At 40.6% G+C, this 26,593-nt stretch overlaps 1 protein-coding gene across 1 annotated transcript; it reads right to left on the bottom strand.

Annotated features, from left to right (window-relative positions):
- LOC139726977 (uncharacterized) lies at window positions 1-26,457 on the bottom strand. The gene is made up of 6 exons (XM_071637963.1): window positions 26,290-26,457; window positions 14,909-15,156; window positions 13,967-14,089; window positions 13,272-13,364; window positions 11,039-11,144; window positions 1-70 (listed from the first exon to the last, which is right to left on the bottom strand). Exons 1-6 carry the CDS (start codon window positions 26,391-26,393, stop codon window positions 1-3), a joined length of 744 nt encoding a protein of 247 aa, XP_071494064.1. The 5' UTR covers window positions 26,394-26,457.
- Between the last annotated feature and the right edge of the window lie 136 nt (window positions 26,458-26,593).

Here is a 26,593-nt window from a genome sequence, read left to right as displayed (position 1 = left end):
CTAGATCTCGGCCTTGGCGACGTCTTGGTCATGCCGGTCAACGTATCGAGCCGGGCTGGCCAGATCAAGGCTGTCGAATGGGGAAGGGAAAGAGAAAGAGGAGTGAGTGGGGACGGGGAGGGGGACGACTGGAGGAGGGGCATTGACCCTTGACCTGCTTAACCACGAGCACTAACCCCCAGCATCACCCAACCACGGCACCACCGCTAAAAACGTTCTGTGGCCCCTGGTAATCACCGGTAATGTATCTGATGAGATGACAGTGCATATTGTAGGAATTTTACGTGATGACAATGCATATTGTGATAATTTTGTGCGATGACAATGCATTTATCGTTGGTACGTTTCAAAAAGTGATGACAATGGATAAATATTGTTAATATACAACTCACACAATATCAGCTAGGCCCATAACGAGAAGCGGTGGGTGTTCAGGGGGAAAAAATCATTCTATGTTTGTAAATACATACAGTATTCCTCTCCCAGACCGTACCTCGGTATACGGAAAATGCATATGGGTAATTCGTGGTGTATGTCTTTCATCTCTTATTCGCAAACCTATTGTATAGTGGATATCACCCATAATGACATGATAATGTACGGCAGTGAATTGAGTGGTGACAGATATCACTATAATGCCATGTGTTCTCACAATAGAATACGAAGTGATGATGTCACAGTTTATTGTTCTAGCTTGGGTTGGAACCAGGTGTCGTGTTCACAGATATTCAAACCAGGTGAGGTTGATCAGAACCAGTTTCCATGGTGATGAATGGCTTTGACATCACAGCTTGGTACTCTCCAATAGTAGAGGATAACGAGAAAATAATGTGCTTAGCAAATACGAAAAATAAACTAGAGATTGTAATTTGTCATCACTGACAAATTAAGGTGATCCGATTTTTTTTTTTCAATGATTTGAGTCCTGATCGCAATAGGCATGACCATACAGGTTTCGTCTGTTGTTAAAAACGTTGGCCGTGTGATGTTTGAATTCTCGTTTAGAAAAGGGAGTCATATCTGCCATCTTTGGTACCAAATTCTGTATAGACTGAATAACGAAGATACAGCAACGAATACATATGACCTTTGACCCACCTTTACACTCCCAAGATGGCATCTGAGGAAAAAGTGGTTATTTTGTGAAATGATTCTTGCGACATCGCCTATATACGTGTGCAAAATATGGCAAAGATAGGACATGTATTCACCAAGATACAAAATGCAACATTTATGACCTTTGACCCTTATTTACATACCCACGATATTGTCCAATCAAGTAGTTGTTATTTCATGAAATAATGTTCGTGACATGAACTAAACATGTGCAAAATATGGTGGTGATAGGGTATGTTTTTCTTGAGTTATCGCACATAAAGTTGCAAAAAGAAAGAAATATTTCAATACATCGAAGATAAACTTTAATTTCAACCAAGTTTTTTTTTACGTGATCCCGATATCGTATGAAAAAACGAAGGGCACACTTACGATAGCCAAAAGACTCAGTTACAACCTGTTAATATCTGGGAGAAATTCACCGAAGGGTAAGTGAGCTAGTGCTCGATAAAGACTATCATGTCAATTTTCACATTTAAAAAATTCCGTCCCATAGAGATAACACGTCATAACGAAGATACAGAAAGAAGTACATATGACATTTGACCCCAATTTGCACAGACAAGATGGCATCTGAGCAAAAAGTGGTTATTTTGTGAAATGATCCTTGTAACATGGCTTTTACGTGTGCAAAATATGGGAAAGATAGGACATGTATTCACCAAGATACAGGATGAAACATCTATGACCTTTGACCCTAATTTACATACCCAAGATGACGTCTGATCAAGTAGTTGTTATTTTATGAAATAATGTACGTGACATGAACTACACATGTGCAAAATGTGGGATCAATAGCCATTGTTGTTGTACATCTATCGCACAGAAAGTAGTAAAAAGAAAGAAAAATAAAGAAAAAAATATGTTATTTTATAGAAATTTGAAGGAGAAGCATAAAAAAATCAGAAAAAGATAAAGTTATGAAGGGAGATTAAGAATAACTAAAGCAAAAGAAGAAAAAAAAGTATTTAAAAAATTAAAAAATATATTGGCAGGGGTGAGCCTCGAACCAGGGACCTTAGGATTACGAGTCGGATGCGCTATGCAATGACCTATTTCATGCTCCATAGGCCCTGTGTATTAAGCAAAATGACGCTGCATCGAAGCCACGTGCCATTTTTCAACCAAGTTTTTCGACGTGATGCCGACGTCGTATGAAAAAATGAAGGGCACACTTACGATAGCCCAAAGTCTCAGCTACAACATACTAAAATCTGGGAAAAATTCACCGAAGCAAAAGTGAGCTAGTGCTCGAAAAAGAGAGTCATGTCAATTTTCACTGCCAGAAAAACTGCTCTCCCATAGAGATAACACGTAAACTGGTCAAATTCTACAAGGATACATTCAATCCATTTTTACGAGGCGATGACGTCATCCAATCAAAATGTTGTTTTTACATTAATGAAAGGACATTTCATAAGCTACAACATACTGAAATATGGGAGAAAATTGGCAGAGGATAAGTGAGATACGCTCGAGTAAACTTGTAATTTGATGACGTCATTTTGAAAATTTACTTTTTTTACTTTATTAAGAAATTTGATATCTTTTAATCATTTTGTCAGCATTGCCTACCCATGAAATGACATGTACAACTCATCAGCTTTCAATATATGTCAAGAAAATGGGGGGTCACCGTCCATCCTGACGAGTAAAATCGGATTTAAAATTGGCAGTTTTTTGGCATAGTTGCACTGTATATCGCCATTGACGCGCGCGCGGAATTTCAACTTTGACGGCCCCGTATGACGTCATATTGAGTCGGATTGACTTGAAACGTGGTATAAATATTCCTTGACATTTCAGACATGCGATCAAAGTGAAAAAACTGGAAATTTCAATTGCATATGAGCTGTGCGTGCGTATATGCGCGCGCGCGTACGCGTCCGTCCGATTTTTTCAATTTTTCAAAAAATGCTCCAAATGGTCTGAAACGTGTGCAAAAAAATTTTGAGCTCGATTGGAGCATACAAATATTTCAACGCGCGCGTACGCGCACGTTTTAAGAGAAAATATGAATTTTGAGAACATGAGTAGAATGCGCATAACTTTAAATATATGTGACGTAAATTTCATTGAAAAATTCTATTTCATTAATGAGATATGATTGAGAATGTGTTTTCATATAATGACGTCATAGTGACGTCACGGTCGACTGATCACAATGATACATTAGATTTGCCGTCTTTGGGACATGATGCATACATGATATAATTTTGAAATTGACAGGCAGCGGACTTTCTGAGCTAACCTCTGCACAACTTTTGAGGAGAAATAAAGAAGAAGAAAAACTAGAGATTGTAATTTGTCATCACTGACAAATTAAGGTGATCCGATTTTTTTTTATCAATGATTAGAGTCCTGATTGCAATAGGCATGACCATACAAGTTCCATCTGTGTTTAGAGACATTGGCCGTGTGAGCTAGTGCTCGATAAAGACAATCATGTCAATTTTCACATTTAAAAAAATTCCCTCCCATAGAGATAACACGTCATAACGAAGATACAAAAAGAAGTACATATGACCTTTGACCTCAATTTGCACAGACAAGATGGCATCTGAGTAAAAAGTAGTTATTTTGTGAAATGATCCTTGTAACATGGTCTTTGCGTGTGCAAAATATGGGAAAGATAGTACAGGTATTCACTAAGATACAGGATGAAACACTTATGACCTTTGACCCTAATTTACATACCCAAGATGGTGTCTGATCAAGTAGTTGTTATTTTATGAAATAATTTACGTGACATGAACTTAACATGTGCAAAATATGGAAGTGATAGAGGCCGTTTTTCTTGAGTTATTGCAAAGAAAGTTGCAGAAAGAAAGAAATATCTCAATACATCGAAGATAAGCTTGAATTTCAACCAAAATCTTTGACGTGATTTCGACAGCGTATGAAAAAATGAAGGGCACATTTACGGTAGCGTTAAGTCTCAGCTACAACATATTAAAATCTGGGAGAAATTTACCGAAGGGTAAGTGAGCTAGTGCTCGATAAAGATAGTCATGTCAATTTTCATTTCCAGAAAAACTGCACTCCCGTAGAGATAACACGTAAACTGGTCAAATTTGACAAGATTACTTTCAATCCATTTTTACGAGGTGATACCGTTATCCAATCAAAACTTTGTAATTTTGTGTTTGTAAGAACATTAAATAAGCTACAATATACTGAAATCTGGGTGAAAATTGACAAAGGACTAGTGAGATATGCTCGAATAAACTTGAAATTTGATGACGTCATTTTGAAAATTCACTTTTTTTACTTTATTAAGAAATTTGATATCTTTTGATCATTTTGTCAGCATTACCACCCCATGAAATGACATGTACAACTCATCAGCTTTCAAAATATGTAAAGAAAATGGGGGGTCACCGTCCATCCTGACGAGTAAAATCGGATTTAAAATTGGCGGTTTTTTGGCATAGTTGCACTGTATATCGCCATTGACGCGCGCGCGGAATTTAAACTTTGATTGGCCCGTATGACGTCATATTGAGTCGGATCGACTTGAAACTTGGTAGAAATATTCCTTGACATTTCAGACATTCGATCCGTGCGATAAGACGGAAAATTTCTATTGCATATGAGCTGTGCGTGCGTATATGCGCGCGCGCGTACGCGTCCGTCGATTTTTTTTGAAATGCTGTAAATGACCTGAAACGTGTGCAAAACAATTTTGAGGTTGATTAGAGCATGTTTAAATTTCAACGCGCGCGTACGCGCTCGTTTACTATGAACGTGACCAAATTTTATGAAATATATCAATAGACCTTGACTTGAACCATATGATATCTTAATTTCATTCAAAAATTCCGTTCCATTAATGAGATATTGATGTAAACGTGATTTCAGATAATGACGTCATAATGACGTCACGGTCAACTGATCACATTGATACACTAGATCTGTCGTCCTTAGGACATGATACATACATGGTATAAGTTTGAAAGTGATAGGTGGGGGACTTTTTGAGTTAACCGCTGCACAAGATTTGAGGAGAAAGAAATAAAGAAGAAGAAGAAGAAGAAAGAATCCGTACAGATACAATAGGTGATCCGAGAGGATACTCGGATCACCTAACAAAGAATCCGTACAGATACAGAAGGTGATCCGAGAGGATACTCGGATCACCTAACAAACCAACCCTTCTCCCAGCCCCGTACAGCCATGGTCAGACTGGCTCTCGCAATACAGTACCTCGTTTAGAGTTATCTAAAGGGATTTAGATTTTTGTAGAATTTGATAGAAAAAAAAAGTACTCCTCCATTGCATTTGGAGCAATTTGGGAAGACGTTTTCACCTTTATTCTTTTTTTTTTCAAGCGGATCTTGCCAAAGGACACCCCCCCCCCCCCCCCATTACGGACCTGGTAATTATGATATTATACCCAAAATTTCTGCATTGTCATCACATTAGATACACACGATATATGCATTGTCATCACATCAAGCATACATAATTCATAATTATGAAGGGCTGCGAAATGATTCGTCTTAAACGACTTTTGCCTTCCGCGTATGACACGTCAAATTTGCCTCGATCGACTTATCGATGTTGGACTTTGAAATCGGTGTTGAAACTGCTGTTATGTGTGTAAAGCCGATCGTTTGCTTGTTTGTCAAAGGTATAATTAATATTCGAATAAATGGAATGAAAATGTCAATCTTGCCCAATGTGCAATTTTATATTTCTTGTGAAAGATATCAATTCCTCAACAAAAAACAACAACAACATCTGAAGAATGTAAAAGTTGCATCAGGGTATGCGTGCTGACCTGCATAGAATTGCTCCCATGTGCATGTCATGCAATAATATTTGTCAATCGGGGATGAGTAAACACTCGTTCTTCCAACGCTCAGCAGGACAGCACCGTGCTGTCATAAACACTCGGGAAAGGAGTATTCTGTTGCTGTATTTTGTTTATCCTGGCTACTATTAAAAATCACCATCTATCGGTGCTTTGTTTACGTCGACGAAGTGCAATTTTTTCAATCATTTACAATGAAAACAACTCGACGCAAAAATCATAAATTTGAATAGGTAATGGCGTATTGTGTGTACTGTGTATGTACGTATTTAATACGTGGGTGTATTTTACACATTCAGTGTGAAGGAGGTTCAAGAGATGGAATTCCAACTGTGAGTATTCAAACAGTTGCCCGTTTTCTATGGATGCACAACAGAATTCAATAGGTGTATTCATGCCTTTGATGATCGGGGCTCGATGCCGCCATCTTTCTGAGAAAGCTGAAAGTTCATTTTCCACGGTAACATTATCGGGTATATTTTGCTTGTTTATAGAATGAAATGAAACTTCACCTAATGATAAAGCAAAGAGCAAACAAACAAACAAACAAACAAACAAACAAACAAACAAACAACAACAACAATTCGGTCCCCCAAAAATGTGCAAAAGTGTAAATCTGAGCTGTATGTTGTGAAAGTGTTTGAAATTGTATCCTCCATAGAAGCCGATTTTATGGCTTTACCTATTGTTTCCCACAAAATGAAACAGACACGGTATGATTTTCAAGTATAGGCCGTATTTCTTAATAAATGGATATATCAGATAAGTCTACAGACATGCCACCGTCTAGTGATCTTTTTCTTCATTTCAGCAGTATTTGCGATTTTTTTTCCGCGCATCCCCGTGTCATAATGTTATGTATACTCCTCTTATCTTATAATAGGGATGGCGAAAAGTACCATCATAAAGACATAAGCTATCTTCCTTAGAGAGTAGTTAGTCATTATACAATGGGACGTGAATCAATTTTATTGTCTTCCTATCTTGAGGGCAGATTCAGTAATACTTCAATTATTTTTAAGCGGCGGCATCGAGCATTAGATCGAGACTACTATATGACTCCATCTCTTGAACGTCCTGTTATTGGTTGGAGGCACGGTCGTTCTGATCTCGGAGTGTTTATAAGATTGGTGAGGCTGCCTTTGCCGCCCATGCGTACTGGTGAGTGTTGGTCAGGGAATATGCATACAACGCTGGAATTTGCTTCGAGTAACATGTGGAAAAACAAACAAACCATGAGTTAAAGATAAATGAGACGGGGATTTCCCATCGAGATCATCTAATGTCTTAGGAGGAGATACATGAAGAAAAATGTGTAGGCCCTACTTTTATTTTGCTCCGAGATAAGTGATGATTAGTTTAGTTCAATCCAGTTCTTTCTGCATTGCATTTTTAATACAGTATAACAAGAAATAGCAAAGTGTATACTAAGTAGTATGTATACATTATAGTGGTAACAGTCGTAGGAAACGTATATAAGAAGACATAATGCAACGTAAGACTGAAGGTATGCCTACGTTAGCAGAAGACACACTTTGCTAAAAGAATGAAAATTATAGATTTTCACAATTGTCACTCACTGAATGAGCAGCACTGAAGAGCGCGTGTGATGAGATGAGGACCGTCACGGCAGACGGATAGGATTACTGTACTGTATACTCTGAGGTGAGGACGTGGTGGGTTTACTGCGCTGGTGTGATGTTGATCTGCGGAATGCGTATATACCATGTATGTCATTGTGGTTTTACGCATTACGCTATAATGGCCTTGAACTCATTGCTTAGATTAAGTGGGAATCAATGTTAAGTGTAGAAAAAAAAATACTGAAATATAAAGATGTTCTTAATTTTCTCTAAAAAATTCAAACGATGTTCACTGCTTTTAAATTGGGGGCAAAGAATTTCAGACAACTGGCCCATGTTTGACCAAACTGATGTTAAGGTTTGCCACATTCACCTAGACACTCAATCCTATTCTAGCGACCACCTGACTGAGGCGACCATCCATGCACGGCCCCGTAGAGAAAATGTGTAGTTGAGATCATGCGTATCGGCGCCAAAAGATTTGGTTTCTTCAACTGGATGATAGAAAAGAGTGCACAACGATTGCTTACTCCTTCAAGTTGTGTCAGTCAGCTCAACAGTCTATACCTCGTGGATTTCTTCAATCAGGTATAGAGAAGAAACTCATCCACCGTTTCAGCAAATTCATTGCTCTGAACCCCAATGACCCCTATCATCGCACTTTAACCCCAATGCCTCTTCTCTGGTCCATGTATAAACCCAAATGCCCTCTTTAAGACAAACGGCAAACAATGAGTATGCAGTTGATATATTATTTGAATGGTAATCTATTACAGCTAATGTAAGATAATAGACATATTCTTGACTGGAAAGTAAACATTAAAGATAAAGAACAATAAGTCTATAGAAAAATAATAGTCATTCAAGCCGTGTTGCCAATTGAATCTTGCATGTACGCAAATTATTTGCATATAATGTTTCGTCGTAGGTAGAGCCTATGTGTAATTTATATGGGACATTTACTGGTAAAAAAAAAAAATACATTGGCTTCGCCTTATTGAATCTGTCTACATCAACCATTTGTTAACAACCCCTAACATTTTGACATATATATTATAAACATTTTTTATACACTGTATATATATATACACACACACACACACACACGCGTGCGCACGCACACAAACACACACACACACACACACACATATATATATATATATATATATATATATATATATATATATATATACATCATATTAGTGGTAGGGCCTGCATGTTTGTGATACATCACTAGTGTGCGAGTGACATAAAGATATCAATTTCTTGTAGCTGATGATCCTTAGTGTACTTGCAATAAATGCAGTCTGCACAATACAAACTGAAGTTGTACTTAATGAAATTCATGTATCTGCTAAGATGCTCTTACATTGTGTGAAGTTTGACGCCCCCCCCCCCTCCCCCGACCAAAAAAAAAAAAGTACAATTTGTACATGTAATGTCATTAGTATCAAAGAAAAGGGGTTGGAGTAAGGAGATCATAACACTAACAGGTGTGTACAAACAATTTTCTAGAAATGTGGGAGGCAAGCTTCAGAAAGATTAAAAGAGGCCAGACATCTTGGGGGGAGGGATTGGCGAGCTTCCGCATAGACCAGTATTATAAAACCTGCACAATAGATATCAGCTATTGGTCGGTATTTTAGGGCTACTGTAGTGCATAACACCAAAGATACAAAGATCCTACACACTGCATGGCCGCTGGTGAAACAGAAGCAGTATTGGTATTTTGGCAGATGGAGTCTGCAGCTTTTTAGCGCTGAGCAGGGATAATCGAATGGAGGTCAGAAGCACTGAACACTACTTCAGTGGTCAGAAGACTTCTGACCACTGAACACTACTTCAGTGCTCAGAAGACTTCTGACAGGCTGTCAGTTCAAACTCTAACTCAACATTGTATTTACAGAATAGAGATGTGTAACATATAAACTGGACTTCTTTTCATTTGGATTTTCATGACTGAACCAACCACAATAAAATTATGGCAATACACAATACTGATTCAGAGTTACACAGACATTCTTTATTCAACTGAATACTTTACAACTGAAGTGAATTGTTTGAGTACTAGGTTACTATATACCGTACAATAATGCAAGTGCAGACCACCCAACTTGTAGTACAGTTTGGGAGACAATTTTGGGCACTGGCATGTCCCAAAATGTAAACAATTTAACCTAGGGAATGGGGTAGCCCCCAAGTCCCCACACACTACACCTCCAGGGATGTTTTGCAAACATGGGTTAGTAAAAACAATTTCTTGGTACAAGCAAAATTTGCCACATGTTTGTTAACAGCCAATGTTAAACTTTTCAGAGCTTTAAAAAGTGAGTGCATGAAGCAAATTCAACCCTGCTGTGTGTAGAATAATGAAAATTGTCCGTCAAAACATTTACCCCGGCTTCTAATCTTTGAAATGCACAGGGCATTTGAGATGTATTTCACTGACAAACGATTCTTCGGGGGGGGGGGGGGGGGTGAAAATTGACATGAAGCTATACCGTAATACAATATAATTCTATATTAGGGATGCCAAATTCAAATTCATATGGGGTGGCAACAACTCCCCAAAGCAGATGAGGGTTAGGCATTCATTCACAAATGATCAAAATTTACCACTGCCTATTAATACAAGGCAAGTGCCATAATGTGTCTCGCCCATTCGCGAACAAGAAATTGCACGCGAATGGGATATAACAGATAAAAAAAAAGAGATGACAGATAAAGAGATATGAAAGGGTAAAAATTTATGGCAAAAAAGAAACGTGCCATAAAAACTTAACATTGGGCTCTAAAAGTTTGTTGACCCCTGCTTGTGACCTTTGACCTTGTGGTGATCATCCACTCCCCAAGGGACATCTACCATCCAAGTTTAGTCACATATGGAGTTATGGATCAAAAGTTATGACCCATAATAGAAACATGCCATAAAAACTTAACATTGGGCTCTAAAAGTTCGTTGATCCATGCTTGTGACCATTGACCTTGTGGTGACCATCCACTCCCCAAGGGACATCTACCATCCAAGTTTGGTCACAAATGGAGTTATGGATCAAAAGTTTATGACCCATAATAGAAACGCGCTATAAAAACTTAACATTGGGCTCTAAAAGTTCGTTGACCCCTGCTTGTGACCTTTGACCTTGTGGTGATCATCCACTCCCCAAGGGACATCTACCATCCTCGTTTGGTCACAAATGGAGTTATGGATCTAAAGTTATGACCCATAATAGAAATGCGCCATAAAAACTTAACATTGGGCTCTAAAAGTTCATTGACCCCTGCCTGTGAGCCTTGACCATGAGGTGACCTTCATGTATGGTAAAATGTGAAACTTTGTATGACCCCTCTTCCCTCGAAATTTGATTGCAATTGAAGCCCAGAGTAAAGAGTTATTGAAGTTTTTGTTGCGTTACGGACAGACGACGGACAGACGGACGGACGCCGCAGGCGATCCCTTAGTCTCCCCTCACCTCTGTCCTCTATATTCAGTAACAACATGGACCAAGGCATTTTGACCTGCCCTATCATGGTCTTGATCTTGTGGTTCGTAAGCAGCCTTGGATTGCGCACCTTGAGGCTTGCTTGACTCAGGTGAGATGGGCCTGCTAGTGGTAGAAAGTTTGGCACTGTCAACAAAATCCATGAGGTATTGTCAACAAAATCCATGAGGTATTGATCCTCATCTTGTTCACAATTTTGGAGACCTAACGGTGCCACTAGCATGTTACACATTACTTCTTTCAAGGCATACCTGAATTCATTTGCTGTTGAATTATCCAGATGACCTTCCCGACCCCATATGATTGAAAACAGATTTTCAAGACAATTCTGATTCAAGCGATTGGTAAGCAGGAACTTGAAATCATGTTCTCTAGTGAGATCATCAAACGACTGAACAAATGCACAGAGTGAAATCACCCATCAATTAGAACATGCTACTTTGGCAGCTGAGCCATCCTTTATCTTCCATTCTTTAATCCAACTATGCAGTCCTTCCAAAATTGGATATGGGGAGAACTAGGTTTAGCTGCTCTCATGTATTCTTTTTTTTTGTTATCAAGTGTTGTTTAATTGCACGAGTCAAATAATTGTTCAACCCGTTCTATGAACTGGGCAATGTACACTGCCTCTGAAGGTAAGCTCCCTAAAGAGCAAAGTGTAAAAATTTAACTTTTACTCCACATGTGAATCATCACTGCGTATGTACCAGGTCTAATGAAGTAGAGAGGGAGGGTGTGAGGGGATGCCCCCTCCCACTCAACGGGGCGTTGGTGTTTTTAAAATTGAAATGAGGCAATCTGAAGCACACTTTTTGTGGAAAATTCGAAAATCATCATTCCCCAAAGTGTACTAAGTCTATATAGGGGACCAAGCAATGAGAGGGTGGCAAGATACCTCTCCCATAATGAAGGGAATTTTTTTCATTTCAAGAAATTAAATTCAACAATCTGGTGCACATTTTTGTTGGAATATATGGAAATTTGTCAATCAGAGAAGCATAGCAAGTCGGTAGAAAGAGAGACAAAGCAGGAGGATGTGGGAGGGGATAAGCCCTATTCCCCCTCCTATGTGATGGAGATTTTGTATTTTATGATTGCAGTTAAATGTCATGGTGCACACATTTTGTGGCATATTTGGAAAACTGTCTACATGTATGTTCAAAGTGTAGTCATAATCTACTAGTATGCGGTGGGGGGGGGGGGGTGGCAAGCAGGGAGAAAGCATGGGAGAGTGCTATCCCTATCCTTCTCATACTAGTGAGCTCTTTTTGAAATTGAAATTGAGACATCTCAATACTTGATGGAATACTTGGGAAATTGTCAATAAATTGCACTAAATCTGATATAGGGGAACTGCGTGAGGAAAGGGTTGATTAAAAGGGGATACATGTATTTGTATGACAAGTCCTTGGCACTCAGAATAATTCAGAAGTTTTTGTCATTCTGAAAAATGTACTGAGGCTGGGGAAAGGGGCACACAGGGAGAGGGTTTGGAAGGGGGTATCCCCCTTCCAAGCAAGAAAGATTTTGTAATTCTAGATTTGAAATGTAATGTTCTGGTGCACACTTTCAGCAAAATATTGAAAAAAATCATGATCTTACTTGATAAAAGGTTGAAAGGGAGACCAGCTTCCTGCACATGTATACAGTATACATGCAATTTTTTATTTTTTCTACCCACCTTCTTCCAAATTCCCAGTCCAAATCAAAGAAGGGGGAGGGGGGCAACCACCCTGATCGGTCCCCCTTGGCTATGCCAGTGTCTCATCATGAGTTAACAAACAGACTCAATCGATCTCTTTTTCAATACATCAAAGGTGATGCCATTGAATCAAGGTTTCTTCTCAAGCCTTTTCAGAGGTTTCAGAGAAGATACGCTTGGCAGAGTAAATATCTTGAGCTTACGCAAGAACTCATAGGCTTGGGGCCCATTGCTGTAGAGTGCAAAAGCAAGGGCCTTGTCATCCTGTGTATATTTATGCCCTTTGGTTCTGTATTTGGATAATTGTAACTGACTAGCAAAGAATTTTAGGGACATTTCGTTCAGATAGTTCTTGGCAATGTCAATTGCTTGTTCGATACTGTTTGCAGTTTTGTTTGCCCCTTTAAGTGCAGTTTCGAGTTTTTTCACTTTCGCTCTTAGCCTGCAAATCTTCACTCTTGCATGTCTTGGCACTGAATGCGATGTTGAAGGCTCATCCCTTCTTGAAGTAGTAGGTTCCTTTTCTGATTTCTTGTCTGGGGTTTTCTTACATGGAGGTGGGGGTGTTGGAGGTGGGGGTGTTGGAGGTGGGGGTGTTGGAGGTGGAGGTGGTGGAGCTAGAGTTGATGAAGGCGTTGGTTTACCTGCAGATAAGACGCCAACAAAGGAACAAACATGAATTTATCAGTATGTGATTTTTACAAGTCATTTTTAATGAAAATAATACATAATTACAGTGATAAAGTTCCTGCAATAAGTTTCCAGCACTGTAGTCCACTGCATTCACGTTCTCCAGGGCTTAACTGAAAGTGGTACTTTTTTATGTGTGGAAAAGAAGCCCATATATTTCTCATTATGATCTAGACAGAATAATTAAGCTCAATTTTCATTATATTTTGGAAGATATAGCAGAAAATATAACTTTTTCTGATATGCAAAAATTTGATTTTCTTATGTATTTATATGACAGATTCATTCACAATGTAACATACTTATTTTGCCCCAGGAAAGAAAAAAAATCACACTGTATTTAGGTGAAATAAAAAAAAAAAATGATATAAAAAAAAATAAGCTGAGTGCAAAGTGCACATGTCAAGAAAGGGATGGGCATGAGATATTTAGTGAACAAAAAAGAAGCATGACCACTTGTAAAGTTATAATTTCTTGTACGACATTGCAGTAATTGGGGACTTAAAAACAAGCAAAAACAAAAACCTTGGGGTAAATATGGACAATAGGTATTTACCACTCGCATGGCTGACACTGTTGTTGCAGACTTCTTGCTCTGTAATTGCAGGCTCAGTAGATACCCTATAAGAATGGTCATGGTCTGCTTGTACTTCAGGAAAGGAAGTGGTCACTGAGGTTCCTGATAATAAAGAAAATGTTTAAAACTGGTTAAGAGGCCATTCACAATTTTAGAATTTGTAAAGAGGGCTGAAGTGGGGGGGGGGGTTGTGGGAGCTGAATTTTGTGAGAGGGACTTGTAGAAAATACATTTCCTTTTTTTTTAGGTGGAACTGAAATTTGAATGATTTTTCAGGCCTGTAGCCAGAAAGGCGGGTAGCAGTGTTGCAATGGTTTCATTCACTGAGAAGTTGGATTACACCTTATTCTTTTTTTTTTTCATTTCATTTGCATAACTTCCTTCATGTAAATTACTGTAAAAGTGAAAATTTTCACAGTGTTGAAATTTTCACATATTTCGAGCAACCAGAAGCTAGTGCGAAAATAAAAGCACACAAAGATTTTTATATGCCATATGTTCCAGTAGGTGATGTCTCGATTCTGCGGAATTAAAAACACGCAAAGCACTTCTTCCGAAAGGGTGAAAAATTAGCTCGAAAATATCCACTTTTACAGTACCTTGCCCATGCCAATGAATAGTGTCTGCCAATAGCCCTGCATGTGCTGCGGACCCCTGTTTCCTCTCAAATAATTCTCCCTCCTTTCCTTTTGTCTCATTGTTTGTTCTGACTACGTTCTTGTTTTCTGCGAGCGTCTTGTGCCTCTGTGTGTGTGTTTCGATACCTCTACATTTATTCTGTTGCAAGTCTGATGTAATGAGTGGCTCACATTTCTACAAGCTTGTCTTTTACGTGGGTCTCTCTTTTCCAATAACGCAATTATTTCGAAAAATCAGTTCAAGTATATGCACATACATTGTTCAATATTTAACATCTCCTACCTCTGCATCGTTTTGCTTTGGGTTCGTCACCTTTACACCTTGCTGGTAGCTTTCTCTTTGGAGTTATTGGCTTTGGTGGATTGGGTACATCAAATTTAGTTGGTACTGCATTCCATACAAGTCGGCCTGTGCACAGGATCTGGCCATCTTCAAAATGCTTCGAGCAGAGTCTACAATTGCTGTAGAGGTACAATGGTGACTTCCCCAACAGGTCTTTCCTCCTGGTATTTTGGACCCATCTGGCACATCTGTGGGGGAAAAAAATGTTGAAAAAAAAAATCATCATGTCATTCATCATGAACAAAAAAGACAAAGATTGAAGATAGAAGGAACTTAATACACACATTCATAACTTATTACCTAGTATGTATAGACCTACATCTTTTCACTTTCACTCATAGCCTACACGGAAGAGGGGGGGGGGGGGGGGGGAGTAGGGGCTGGCAGTTGTTCCTCCCCAGAAATCTTGAAAACTTACATTTTTTTTTTTTACAAAAATTGTTCACAGTATTCACCAAAAGTGTGCACCAAATCCTTCATTTTCAATCTAAGTAAATGATTAATGCAAAGCACCCCCATGATGAACTTGGCAGCTTTGGTCCCTAGCTTTCGAGTATCTTCAAAAATCTGTGCGTAAACTTGAATCCAGACACCAGAGGCCATGGCTTGTGGAAGGGAAGAAAATCTGTAACATGAATATAAATGCAGTCTTAATTGACTCGAAACAGACTTGTACCATGGCATACACGTGTATAAAGTATTGAAGGTCTAGCCTCTAGGTAAAACCTAGCCTAGACGAGTCCTAGGCAAGCCTTGGCTACATCCACTCCTACTTGCCCACATGAATAAGTTGACTGCCTGTCTTACTCTACAGTCATAGTACCATACTGTAAAAGTGGATATTTTCGCGCGACTAATTTTTCGCGCTTGGCCGGGTCAGAAGAGTTTCGCATGTTTTTAATTCCACGGAATCAAGACTACACGCACAGGAACATATGGCAAGCAAAAATATTCGCGGGCTTTTATTTTTGCGCTAGTTTCTGGTTGCGCGAAATGCGCAAAAATTTCAACACCACGAAAATTTCCACTTTTACAGTATTCAATAGTAACATATACTTCTTCCACACAACACTCATTTCAAAGATTTATATTAAATAATGTACATGTACATAGCCAGACAGCATAAACATGTAACTTGTTAGGATGATGTACAGTATTGCTGTCTGAGAATTTAATTTGTTACAACCGTAATAAAGTCAAGATAGAGAGACTAGAGTAACTATAAGAACATATCATAAACAAGACACTCTGCCAAATGTCAGTTAAGTAGATACATATGTACATTGTACATGTATGTTGGTCTTAAATTTTGAACGGGTCCCAATTCCAAACGCACAACTTTGTTGCTCAAAATTTACAATCTTGACATGAAAATTTTCTCACTCTTTTTTTCCCCCCAAACGATATGTCGTAAGTCTTGTTCTGTAGTTGTACCTTTACCATGTAATAATTGTAGAAATGTCTGAAAGACAACCTTATTTAGTGAAATTCAATAGGAGAGTCTACATTCGCAAATTAAGTTAAGTAGAATCAGACGGCAAAGCCTAAATTAAAGTGATCGGAAATAATTTAAAATCCCCATTCCAATTCCTCATACTAAAAACTGATACAGTGATACTACTAGTACTAATTATAAAATGGGTTCAAGAATGTAGCCAATAGGAAGCGCTGAAATGAGTCACGTGTGCTTTGGTTATTCTAGTCCCATCGCGTGTTAAATCCACCGTGGTTAAATCCTATTGCCGATCGTCTGTGCGCGCGGCGGCTCCTTTGAATTGCATGCATACATACAGTACGCGCTGTCAATCCTGTAAACAACTTCTAGTTCGGGCTGCCGGCCGGCCGGCCTTTCTTCCCTTGTGCATAACATGTGTGGCGCACGTATACTCTTATATACGTACACTTTGTACAGTACAGTAGACCAAGCGTTGTGGGACCGGACGCGTACATGGAGTCACTTTGAAGGGCAAATCCAACTGTAGCGGCAGGAAGTATTATTTCCATGTAAATCAGTTACCAAATAGGGGTCCCACCCCTTGGTCGCCCTCAAGAAAAGTACTGTGTTTAAATAGGTATGGCACCCCCAAATCCCTTAGATAATCCCTCTGAGGAGAGGGGTAACATTGTGCCACACCAGCAGTTGGCACATCATCCTTTGTGAGGCAAGGACCACTTGCACCCCAGCAGAGATGTGTAGTGAAAAAGTCTGTGAAGTCAGGGACGGATAACAGTCGGTAAGTTATAACTCTGTCCAAATTTCTATATATTTGAGATGTGGCTGATCAAAGGCAGTTGCACGAAACATTAAATGTTATATTTTAGTCAATATTATTGTCTGTTTGTAGTATCTGTGTTCCTCATGCACAGAAAGGATACATAGCAGGGGAGAGAATAAGAAGAAAGACATCTCGCAGATTGATACGATTCTTTCAGGCTTTCTCTAGTGAATATTGGTTGAATATATGAGTGATTTAGCTGCTATATCTGTTTGCAGATATATAGGCAGAATCAAAAGCTATGTTATGTCTTATATTGTTGCAATGAAGTGTCCTACTGTAGATGTAAGTTTGCTCCGGATACTATATGAAATGTGAATTGGCTTGCAGGAGCAGAGTGTAGTACATTGTATATAACAAGTGCTGTGTGAACAACTCCTAGCTGTAATCTCAGCTTTTAACCTTGTGTGTGAACATGACAGTATGAGTCACAGTGTATTGTATATAGCATGCTGTAAGAACAAAGAGAATACGATGCCCAAAGTTTGATACAAGTTCAGGTGTATGGGGCAGTGTAGGTGGACAATGCCATTGTCCAGCCAAGAGGCAGTAAAACCCTCTGTACATAAATCGAGATTAGTTTAGCTTTTCAGACCCGGTTGCAGCATACTTTGCTTGTGGAGTTGTGTAGATGGCATATATCTTACAATTTAACTTACGACGTAGTTGTGGTATAATGAAAGGATTCTTCATTATGCACTGTATATTTTCTATGAGCATATAAGCTCAGATGTAGTGAAGAGAAAAGGCGAATTTTACCTTTCTAACGTGTTATGGGTCTGTAATGTAGAATAGTGCACCTCCTACAGAAGTTGTGTAGGAACATCTTAATTGTATGTGCCTCTTCCAATGTTTGGGTTTGTAGCAGAGCAGGAAGGGATTAGCTCACTACGAAAAGAGGTCTGAACGAACAGGCTCTTTGTTTTATCAAAGATTTACCGCTCCTCCTATGTTCTGTACCTTGCTTCAGCCTTCTCTCTCTCTCTCTCTCTTCCAATTAATCCTCCATTTCCTTCTTTATTGCACTAAATGTAGTGTACTGTGGAAGTTTTATGCAATGCTGGAAGAAGCTTGCAGGTTTGGGATGTTAGTGAAAGAATATACTGACTCAGTTGAGCCAGGAGTATTTTAATAGGCTATGTATATACTGTACAAATTGTATGTGCACTGTTGAATAAGGTAACAGAATTAGTTGAATTGAAGAAGAAACAAAGAATTGTAACAAAGTACAAAGAATGCAAACGTTATTATGTATTTGTATTGTATTTTTTCTGTTCACTTGCAGTGAACCACGCTTATGTGCAGCCGATGCATACACATGCCAGCTCGATGCTGCTAAAGAAGAACGCCAATAAAGATGCTATTAGTGTTTGAATAGTAAAGAAATTGGTGCCTGTGATCATTGGGCTCGTCGAGTGGAGAGTCTGATTGGTGCACGCATGCGTTTGGACTGAATCTTAACTACTTCTGTGTAGAAGGCTCGCTTGAGTGCGAGATAACGCTACATAGAATAAGTTCACGACTTGCTGTTTACTACTACCAAGATGGATGATGCGGCAACTCAATCGCTGAAACAGTCATGGTCAGCACACAGGGATGGCTGTCGAGGCTATACAAGGAGCTCGAAGTGTTGATGGCTGACTTTGGAAATAAAGATGCGGTGAATGAAAAGTACCAGAAGTTGATAGGGGTATTTGTGCAGTATGAAGAAAAGTACCGCCAATATCATAGCACACTTTCTGGAGCTGAAGCAGAAACCGCAGAAGCAAAGTTCAGTGCCAGCGTCAACAATAAGGAAGAGTTCAACACTAGGTTACAAGGCTGGCTGGAGAAGGCGACAGGACATCGAAGTGCTGAGAAGGATGACGACAGGGCATCGGTCCATTCATCTGCGACATCGGTCCGCTCATCGACGTCATCGAGCATCAGGTCATCGAAGAGGTCGAACTCCAGTTCATCGTCGGCAAGGCTGAGGGAAGCTAGGGCCAAGGCAGCTGTAGCACGACTGAAGAGAGAGCAGCTTCAGCGAGCTCAACAGCTGAGGGAACAGGAGCTTAAACTTCAGCAAGAGATAGCGACGATGGAGGCTGACAACGAAATAGAGGCTGCCGAGGTGGAGCTGCAGATCCTCGAGGAGGAGAGTGATGACGACGCACCTCAGGTGGACTCAGTACAATTTAAGTATGACATGTCTCATAGTAGCCCTGTGAGGGAAGTAAAGGTAGTCCAATCAGGGGGTCATGATGTAAAGAGGGAGACAGTTAGTCACGATAGGGAAACATCTAATCCTGAGAATGCTAACAAAGTCAGTGATACATGTAGCTCTGGCTTGAATCCCAGTGCTCCTGAGTGGTTTCAGAAAGAGAGAAATGATGATGTAACTGGGGCCGGTATTGCTCCCGTAAATCAATTGTTCCAGGCAATCGATTTGGCTTTAAACATGCCTAAACCGGAAATAGCAGTGTTTGACGGTAATCCACTAGAGTACTGGGGATTTATCAATCAGTTTGAGACTACCGTAGCCTCCAAAACGAGTGATGAGAGAGTCAAGTTGACATATTTGATTCAGTACTGTAGAGGAAAGGCCAAGGAGAGTATTGAAAACTGTACTTTCTTGGGTAACGAAGGGTACCAAAAGGCTAGGGAAATACTAGCAGATCAGTTTGGGCAGTCGTACCAAGTGAGCCACGCCCACATGAAAAAGGTGCTGTCTCGGCAACAAATCAGACCTAATGACGGTGATGCATTGTGGGATTTGGCACGTGACATGAAACGGTGTCACATGGTGTTGTCTCAAAGGGGGTATGGGGCTGACATGAATAGCTCAGATAACCTTCTAAGTATCCAATAGTTGCTCCCACTACATCTGCAAGCAGAGTGGGCAAAGAGGGCGCACTCAATGATGTGCAGGGGGGTTGTTCCCAACTTTGAAGTCATGACTGCATTTGTAGAAGAGTCTGCAAAGCTTGCCACCAATATGTTTGGTCAAAATATTGGAAAGGCATTAAAGCCAAACGCAAGCATCAAATCTCCAAAACCAAAGGCGAGCAACGAGATGATGTCATTTGCTACACAGGGATCTGGTAGCAAATTTACACCTCCATCCTCGGCTAGCAGTGAAAAGAAATTTGAGAGAAAATGTCAGTGTTGCCAGGACAGTCATGACATACTATTCTGCCCAGTGTTCAAGAAGAAGTCCTTTGAAGAAAGGAAGGCATTTACGAGACAGGCAAAGTTGTGTGATAACTGCATGCAGCCAATGCACATGGCCGTCGGCTGTCTCGCAAAGCCAGCATGCCAGATCAAGGGATGTGGAAAAAGGCATATCTCACTGCTTCATCCTCCTGATAGAGAAATGAGACAAAGTCAGGCTAACAGGCAGAATGTAATTGAGCCTCAAAACGCTGCTCATGCCAATCAGGGTGTTCAGCATCAGGATGGTCCAGTTGCTACTGATGAAGTAGGGAACAGGGGTGGTCAGACATACAGCGCTCATGCTTTCAGACAGAACGTACGTTTGCGAGTAGTGCCTGTTAGGGTAGAAGGTAATGGGCGAAGCGCAACAACGTGGGCATTGCTAGATGAGGGAAGTGACGTCACGCTATGTAGCAAAGGTCTAGCAGATGAGTTAGGGTTAGCTGGGAAGGAAGTAGATTTTCAGTTAACTACAGTCAATCAGCAGGCTTCGTCAAAGAAAGGGATGGAAGTAAGTCTCTCTGTAAATGGTGTTGACGAGGATGATGTTATTAACTTACCTCATGTATGGACTGTTGATTGCCTTCCCATATCCACCTCCTCATTCCCATGTAGTCAAGATGTGAAGCAGTGGCCACATCTTGAAGACTTACACTTGCCATCAATAGAGAGAAAACAGGTGCAGATTCTGATAGGAGCAGATACTCCGGAAGCATTCTGGGTACTGGAGCAGAGGCGCGGAGAAAGGAAAGAGCCGTATGCCGTTCGTACGCCACTTGGCTGGACTCTCTTTGGGCCAACATCTTCTCAGCAGAGATCACAACATGTGAGTGTAAATTTCACTCAGCTGCAGCCAGACCCACTGCAAATTCAACTCAAGCAGTTTTGGGAGGCAGACCATGGTGCATATCTTCTAGACAATAAGGTGGGTGACTCTGTAGAAGATAAGAGAGCTCTCTCCATGATGCAGAATAGTGCCATGCTCAGTGATGGTCACTATGAGATTGGTTTGCCATGGCGATCTTGTCCTCCGAGTCTTCCGAACAACAGGGGCCTTGCAGAGGCTAGACTCAGGTATCTCAAGAGGAAGCTTGAGAGAGATGATGTCCTCCGTGAGAAATACACATCTACTATGTCAGAGTACATAGACAAGGGTTACGCTGAGATTGTTGAGACTGAGGCAACATCACCAGAGTCTGAAGTAGAGGCAGAGGATGTGGTGTGGTATCTTCCACACCATCCAGTTTTCCACCCACACAAGCCGGGTAAGGCTAGAGTAGTGTTTGATTGTGCGGCTCGGTTTGGTGGTACATCTCTCAATGAGCAGGTGCTACAAGGCCCAGACTTAACAAACAATCTTGCAGGTGTTTTGATGAGATTTCGGCAGGATCATGTCGCTGTCATGGGTGACATAGAATCCATGTTTCATCAGGTCAAGGTGTCAACGAAGGACAGAAATGCCCTTCGATTTCTGTGGTGGACAGACGGTGATCAACGACAGGATCCTCAGGAGTATCGCATGACTGTGCACACCTTTGGTGCGACATCGTCACCAAGCTGTGCTAGCTTCGCGTTGAGAAAGACTGCTGCTGATAACAAGGGTGATTACGATGAAGAGGTAATCAAAACTGTCCAGAGAAACTTCTATGTCGATGATTGCCTAAAATCGGTCGACTTGAAGGAGGCAGCTGTGAGTCTTGCGCAAGGTTTGAGAAGTTTGCTTGCCAAGGGTGTATTCCACTTGAGAAAGTGGGTTAGCAATGATCGTGACGTGTTGACCACAATTCCAGAGGCTGATAGGGCAGCTTCAGTCTTGAGTCTAGACTTGGAAGAGATGCCTGTAGAGCGCACATTAGGCATATTGTGGGATGTGCAAACAGACTCCTTCAAGTTTGAGGTTCAGGTAAAGGACAAGCCGGTGACAAGACGTGGTATCTTGTCTGTTGCTAGTCCTCTCTACGATCCTTTGGGTTTTCTGGCTCCATTTGTGCTTCCAGCAAAAATGCTCCTTCAGAACCTATGCAGGCGAGATTTGAGTTGGGAGGCACAGGTGGAAACATGTTCAGTACTTGGCGTCGGCCTTCTGGCGGAGATGGCAAGCAGAGTACTTGCCTTTACTACAAGAAAGACAGAAATGGCTGACTCCACATAGGAATTTGGCCATAAATGACTTAGTCCTCGTGGCAGATGACAATGCTCCGAGGGGACAGTGGCCGCTTGGAAAGGTAGTCGAAGTGTTCCCAGGGAAGGACGGGTTAGTCCGCCAGGTAGAAATCAAGGTTGGATCTAGATATCTGAAAAGACCAATCTCCAAGCTTTGCCTGCTCGAAGCTGTAGATGCATGGGAAATAAATCTACATCAGGTTGTTATTTGAGATCTCAGTTGAACATGAGTTTAGTATAGTGTTTATCTTTCGTGTTCAACCTGTGGTATTGTTATGAATTAAGTATGAATGATTGTTAGAATGCCGCTCCTAAGTAATATTGAAAATGACCCCTCTGTAGTAGGCTCATTTGGGGCCGGTATGTAGCGGCAGGAAGTATTATTTCCATGTAAATCAGTTACCAAATAGGGGTCCCACCCCTTGGTCGCCCTCAAGAAAAGTACTGTGTTTAAATAGGTATGGCACCCCCAAATCCCTTAGATAATCCCTCTGAGGAGAGGGGTAACATTGTGCCACACCAGCAGTTGGCACATCATCCTTTGTGAGGCAAGGACCACTTGCACCCCAGCAGAGATGTGTAGTGAAAAAGTCTGTGAAGTCAGGGACGGATAACAGTCGGTAAGTTATAACTCTGTCCAAATTTCTATATATTTGAGATGTGGCTGATCAAAGGCAGTTGCACGAAACATTAAATGTTATATTTTAGTCAATATTATTGTCTGTTTGTAGTATCTGTGTTCCTCATGCACAGAAAGGATACATAGCAGGGGAGAGAATAAGAAGAAAGACATCTCGCAGATTGATACGATTCTTTCAGGCTTTCTCTAGTGAATATTGGTTGAATATATGAGTGATTTAGCTGCTATATCTGTTTGCAGATATATAGGCAGAATCAAAAGCTATGTTATGTCTTATATTGTTGCAATGAAGTGTCCTACTGTAGATGTAAGTTTGCTCCGGATACTATATGAAATGTGAATTGGCTTGCAGGAGCAGAGTGTAGTACATTGTATATAACAAGTGCTGTGTGAACAACTCCTAGCTGTAATCTCAGCTTTTAACCTTGTGTGTGAACATGACAGTATGAGTCACAGTGTATTGTATATAGCATGCTGTAAGAACAAAGAGAATACGATGCCCAAAGTTTGATACAAGTTCAGGTGTATGGGGCAGTGTAGGTGGACAATGCCATTGTCCAGCCAAGAGGCAGTAAAACCCTCTGTACATAAATCGAGATTAGTTTAGCTTTTCAGACCCGGTTGCAGCATACTTTGCTTGTGGAGTTGTGTAGATGGCATATATCTTACAATTTAACTTACGACGTAGTTGTGGTATAATGAAAGGATTCTTCATTATGCACTGTATATTTTCTATGAGCATATAAGCTCAGATGTAGTGAAGAGAAAAGGCGAATTTTACCTTTCTAACGTGTTATGGGTCTGTAATGTAGAATAGTGCACCTCCTACAGAAGTTGTGTAGGAACATCTTAATTGTATGTGCCTCTTCCAATGTTTGGGTTTGTAGCAGAGCAGGAAGGGATTAGCTCACTACGAAAAGAGGTCTGAACGAACAGGCTCTTTGTTTTATCAAAGATTTACCGCTCCTCCTATGTTCTGTACCTTGCTTCAGCCTTCTCTCTCTCTCTCTCTCTTCCAATTAATCCTCCATTTCCTTCTTTATTGCACTAAATGTAGTGTACTGTGGAAGTTTTATGCAATGCTGGAAGAAGCTTGCAGGTTTGGGATGTTAGTGAAAGAATATACTGACTCAGTTGAGCCAGGAGTATTTTAATAGGCTATGTATATACTGTACAAATTGTATGTGCACTGTTGAATAAGGTAACAGAATTAGTTGAATTGAAGAAGAAACAAAGAATTGTAACAAAGTACAAAGAATGCAAACGTTATTATGTATTTGTATTGTATTTTTTCTGTTCACTTGCAGTGAACCACGCTTATGTGCAGCCGATGCATACACATGCCAGCTCGATGCTGCTAAAGAAGAACGCCAATAAAGATGCTATTAGTGTTTGAATAGTAAAGAAATTGGTGCCTGTGATCATTGGGCTCGTCGAGTGGAGAGTCTGATTGGTGCACGCGTGCGTTTGGACTGAATCTTAACTACTTCTGTGTAGAAGGCTCGCTTGAGTGCGAGATAACGCTACACCAACGATTTAGCAGGTTGATTCTCACACCGTTTTCAGAGTATGTTGTCTAGTAGGCCTATATGAGGAGTCTATATCAAGTCTTTAAGGTAAAGGGTGCATATTCTATGTAAAATAAGTAAGTTTTCATGCGGGAACTTCAGTGTCCGGAAACCCAACCCCCCATGTATGTGCGGGATTTCCGAGTGCGACGTGCGTAAATGTTTGGGACGAACATCTTCGGACGTCTTGACCCACAAAGGTACGTGAAAAACGCTGAAAAATGCTGTTAGTTTCGAATTTTTGACCCATTTTATAAAACAAATGATGCACAGGATTATTTCGTGGCGTTAGTGGAGGCGTAGCTCATCTCCGGTATTTACAATATGTAGTGCAACATGCACTCGGCTTCGCCTCGTGCATGTTTCACAATTGTAAATACCCTTGAGTGCACTATACGCCTCCACTAACGCACTCTATCCTGTGCATCATTTGTATACTAGCTAACATGTTGCGCAGTTGTCGTTAATGCAGAGCTACCAAGTCTCACGCATTCTGCGTGAGACTCAAGCATTTAGGGTCTGTCTCACGATCTCACGCATGGCACCCATTTTTCTCACGCATCTGGTGAAGTCTGCAATTTGGGCCAAAAATAAGGAGCATAGCTCAAAGGATTTAGAGTGATAGTTGCAATTGAAGGTATATTTCCCTTTTGCCTTTCAAAATTAGTAAAAAATAATCACTTAAGTATGCACCAGATCGCATCATTAAGAGCTGATAATTGAAAAAAAACTCCCTATCATGGGAGGGGGACACCCTCCTCGTTCGCGTGCGCATGCGCGCAAGCGCCGAGACGCCGAGTCATAAAAATCTCACTCATAAAAGTTTTTTGAACTTGGCATCTCTGTTAATGTTGGGTGTCCGGATCCAGACAGGATAAACGTATTGATTCTAGACGCCCTAGCTAGATAGGCTAAAGTTCTGTATCGTATATTTTACAATCACTTACACTGGACTGCAATGCTACTGTGTTAGTGTAGACTGTAGTGTTGAATACTGTTAGAAATAACCGTTAGAATGTTAACATAAATTAATAATAATAATAATAATGATAATAATAATTGACAGTGCTTATAAAGCGCATAACACATAACACTGAACACACTACAACTAGGTAGATATGCGCTCACAAACGACGGACATTTGAAAAGGTTTACAAATAAAATCCCTTTTTTTTAGCATGAATGTTAGCAATTGTGAAATATCAGAGGTAAAAATATTGATGATTAGCTACTCAATGCATAGTTCTGTTAAATCCAAAGGCAAAAAAGGCGGCTTCAGTTTTGTTTTTGTGCTACTGATTGTGTACCGTACAGCCCGACCACACGCCGTGCGGAGCACGCAGCGAGCAACGGCCGGGGGTCTCCGGTGGTAGCTCCCTGCGCCAGCGCGCGAGGCGACCGAGCTTGGCTGTAACTGTCAGTGCATTACGTGTTATTGTTACTTGTTAGTGCTGAAACACATTTCGGTACATTTCTTACCTCCCTGGATCTTTAGGGAAACGATATAAGGATGAACCTGCAGATAGTTTGGTGTAGGTATTGGTGCAGTTTAATGCACTGCACATATTCTTAGATCTACTCATGATTCTTCACACACAAAAAAAAATCCCTTCTTTCTTGTCTAATCCCCAGCGTCTTCGCTTGGATGGAAAACATAAACACGTATTTTAACACGTACGTACGATGGGCATGGGGATATGATCGAGTATAGACGCTAGAGGGCGTACTCTCGCGCATTTCGCACGCACGCCCATCACGCAAACGGGTACGGGTCGTACGGGTG

Source organism: Diadema antillarum, unplaced genomic scaffold, assembly GCF_040938485.1.
Source record: "Diadema antillarum isolate AM-2024a unplaced genomic scaffold, OU_Dant_1.0 seq00000107_RagTag, whole genome shotgun sequence".
NCBI classification, from domain to species: Eukaryota; Metazoa; Echinodermata; class Echinoidea; order Diadematoida; family Diadematidae; genus Diadema; species Diadema antillarum.
This window is presented reverse-complemented; position numbering and strand designations above follow the sequence as displayed.